General features: G+C 38.8%; 1 protein-coding gene across 1 annotated transcript in view; it reads right to left on the reverse strand.

Annotated features, from left to right (window-relative positions):
• HELB (DNA helicase B) overlaps positions 1-1,010 on the reverse strand; it is a gene marked incomplete at its 5' end in the record, with an annotated part of 13,433 nt that extends 12,423 nt beyond the window's left edge. Inside the window, 1 exon segment of the mRNA XM_010172729.1 lies at positions 636-1,010. Within this exon segment, the coding sequence (XP_010171031.1) occupies positions 636-1,010 (375 nt within the window).
• Positions 1,011-2,056: the final 1,046 nt, after the last annotated feature.

Raw genomic sequence — 2,056 nt, forward strand, 5'->3', positions numbered from 1 at the left:
TGGGGACAAGGGGGATGTTTGCTTCAAAAGCACACTCCTGATCCAATCTGTAACACTCATGTAGTCACACCAACATAGTCCACAACAGGATCCTCAGCAGTCCTGAACTATCTCCATGTAGGGACACTCCAGTGCTTCTGCACTCTGTTTCCCAGCCTTACCAATCTGCCGATGGGCAGGATTCAAATACACTCAGATAGCTATTTTGTGCAGCTGATTTGGACTATTCTGAGCTCATTCGCTATTCCCCTGCACTACAAAGAAGCGGCTATACTATTTCTGAACACATATTTGTCCTAAAAAGCCATACCACCATATTTAAGCAGTGCTAAACCCATTTTTTAATAAGCCTCGTTATATCTGAATAAACTATAGGAAGCCAGCAGCAGTGTCTTTGCATCCCTAGCACAGACAATTCTACTTAGCAAGCCTCCAGAATTCAGGAAAGTCCTTATGCTTATTTTTAATTGATCAGCTGTCCCACTGTCCTCAGATTTAAAAATAAGAGGAATATTTGCACATTCAAAATTCATTTGAATATATATTTCATATGAAGACATGTTAGCTTGAACACAGTATCTGAGATAGAACTCATTAGTTTATAAAGCAATCAAAATAGCACAGGATATACCTACATGATTTCAAAACATAGTAGAAGATATCATAATCCTTGGTGTCTCTTTGTTTCTTCCCTGTCTGCAAGTATGCAAGTTGGAACTGTTTTAGTTTTTCTTCAAGATTTCTAAAACTCAGTCTACACTCTGGAGGAAGCCAAGTAAAAAACTTTTCTTTAAAATCCTCAGGAACGGCACATTCCTTCAAAAAGAGTGAAAAGACTTGTCGGTTGTTTTCTTCTATATCAGTCCGCAGAAAATACGATGGATATCCTTGCACAAAGTACTTTGACCCCATTTTCTTGGCTTTAACATTAACTCTCCACCAAGGGTCAACTAATGGAAAACGTCCAACTACTTCATACTCCTTTTTGGAGCTGTCTTCTTGTATAATAACTGAATCATTAAAAAGAAAATAAACCCACTGTTAATTGATAGTCATAAAGATTAAAAGTTTAGTTTCATTAAAACATTAATTTTATTTGTTCAAAGCCTAATGTTGTCTTTTGTATTAGTTGCAGTAGTAGAAGTAAAGCAAGGGTTTTCATAAACTTCCTGATATCAGTCTTTCCAGTAGTATTTAAAAAAAAAAGCAAAACCAACCTCAGAAACAAGCACTAAAACTGCTTCTCTAAGTGTCAGAACTACAAAATTAAATTGTGTATGAATATTTATTAAGTCATTTAAACACACTGGCATATAGTTTAATATTACACCATTTATGCCAAGTCAAGTTGCAATTCATTTTCAAACACTTTTGCCACAAAGGATTTCACTATGGTGCCTGCATGGTCTTCAGATACATTTGTATAACCAAATACTTCCTGCAACTGAAACCACCAAAATTATAAGCAATTAATATAATAAACTCTTAACATCTCGTGTGACCTGCTTTGCCTCCTCTTCCCCTCACAAAAATGAATATACCATTCCTCAACCTGTTTCTCAGCAAACCAGAGTACCAGCAGACCTCAGGTCTGTAACAACGTGACTGATTACTTTCCCCTTGTTACCTAGCTCAATTTAGACATTTTTAAAAACAGTTTGCAGATAAAATATTCTTGCTAGGCAGAAGTTGCTCCAATGTCACCTCCTTTTCTATGTACTCGATAGAAAGCAGGGAATCACTAAAGTCGAGTATCAACACCCTCGCGTGTCAAAAAGAAACAAACAAAAAAATGCATTTTTTGTGAAAAGTTAACTTTGTTTTCTCACTGTTGCAACACGTGGCCATAGGACAGGGTGAATCGCAGGGTCCTCCCACCCCCGGGCAAGGTTCATCGCCTGCTCCGGGTCATTCTCCCGTTTCCCGCTACGAACTCAGTGACCGGGGAAGGAGCGAGTTTCGGTTTCATTTACTTTTAAGGCATCTTACGGGTACAGACAAGAGCCTCCCACCCCGGTGAGGGGGCTGTCTGTCAGGCGAGGGGGCTCTCTGTCTG

This window comes from Antrostomus carolinensis, unplaced genomic scaffold (assembly GCF_000700745.2).
Source record: "Antrostomus carolinensis isolate BGI_N321 unplaced genomic scaffold, ASM70074v2 scaffold24457, whole genome shotgun sequence".
NCBI classification, from domain to species: Eukaryota; Metazoa; Chordata; class Aves; order Caprimulgiformes; family Caprimulgidae; genus Antrostomus; species Antrostomus carolinensis.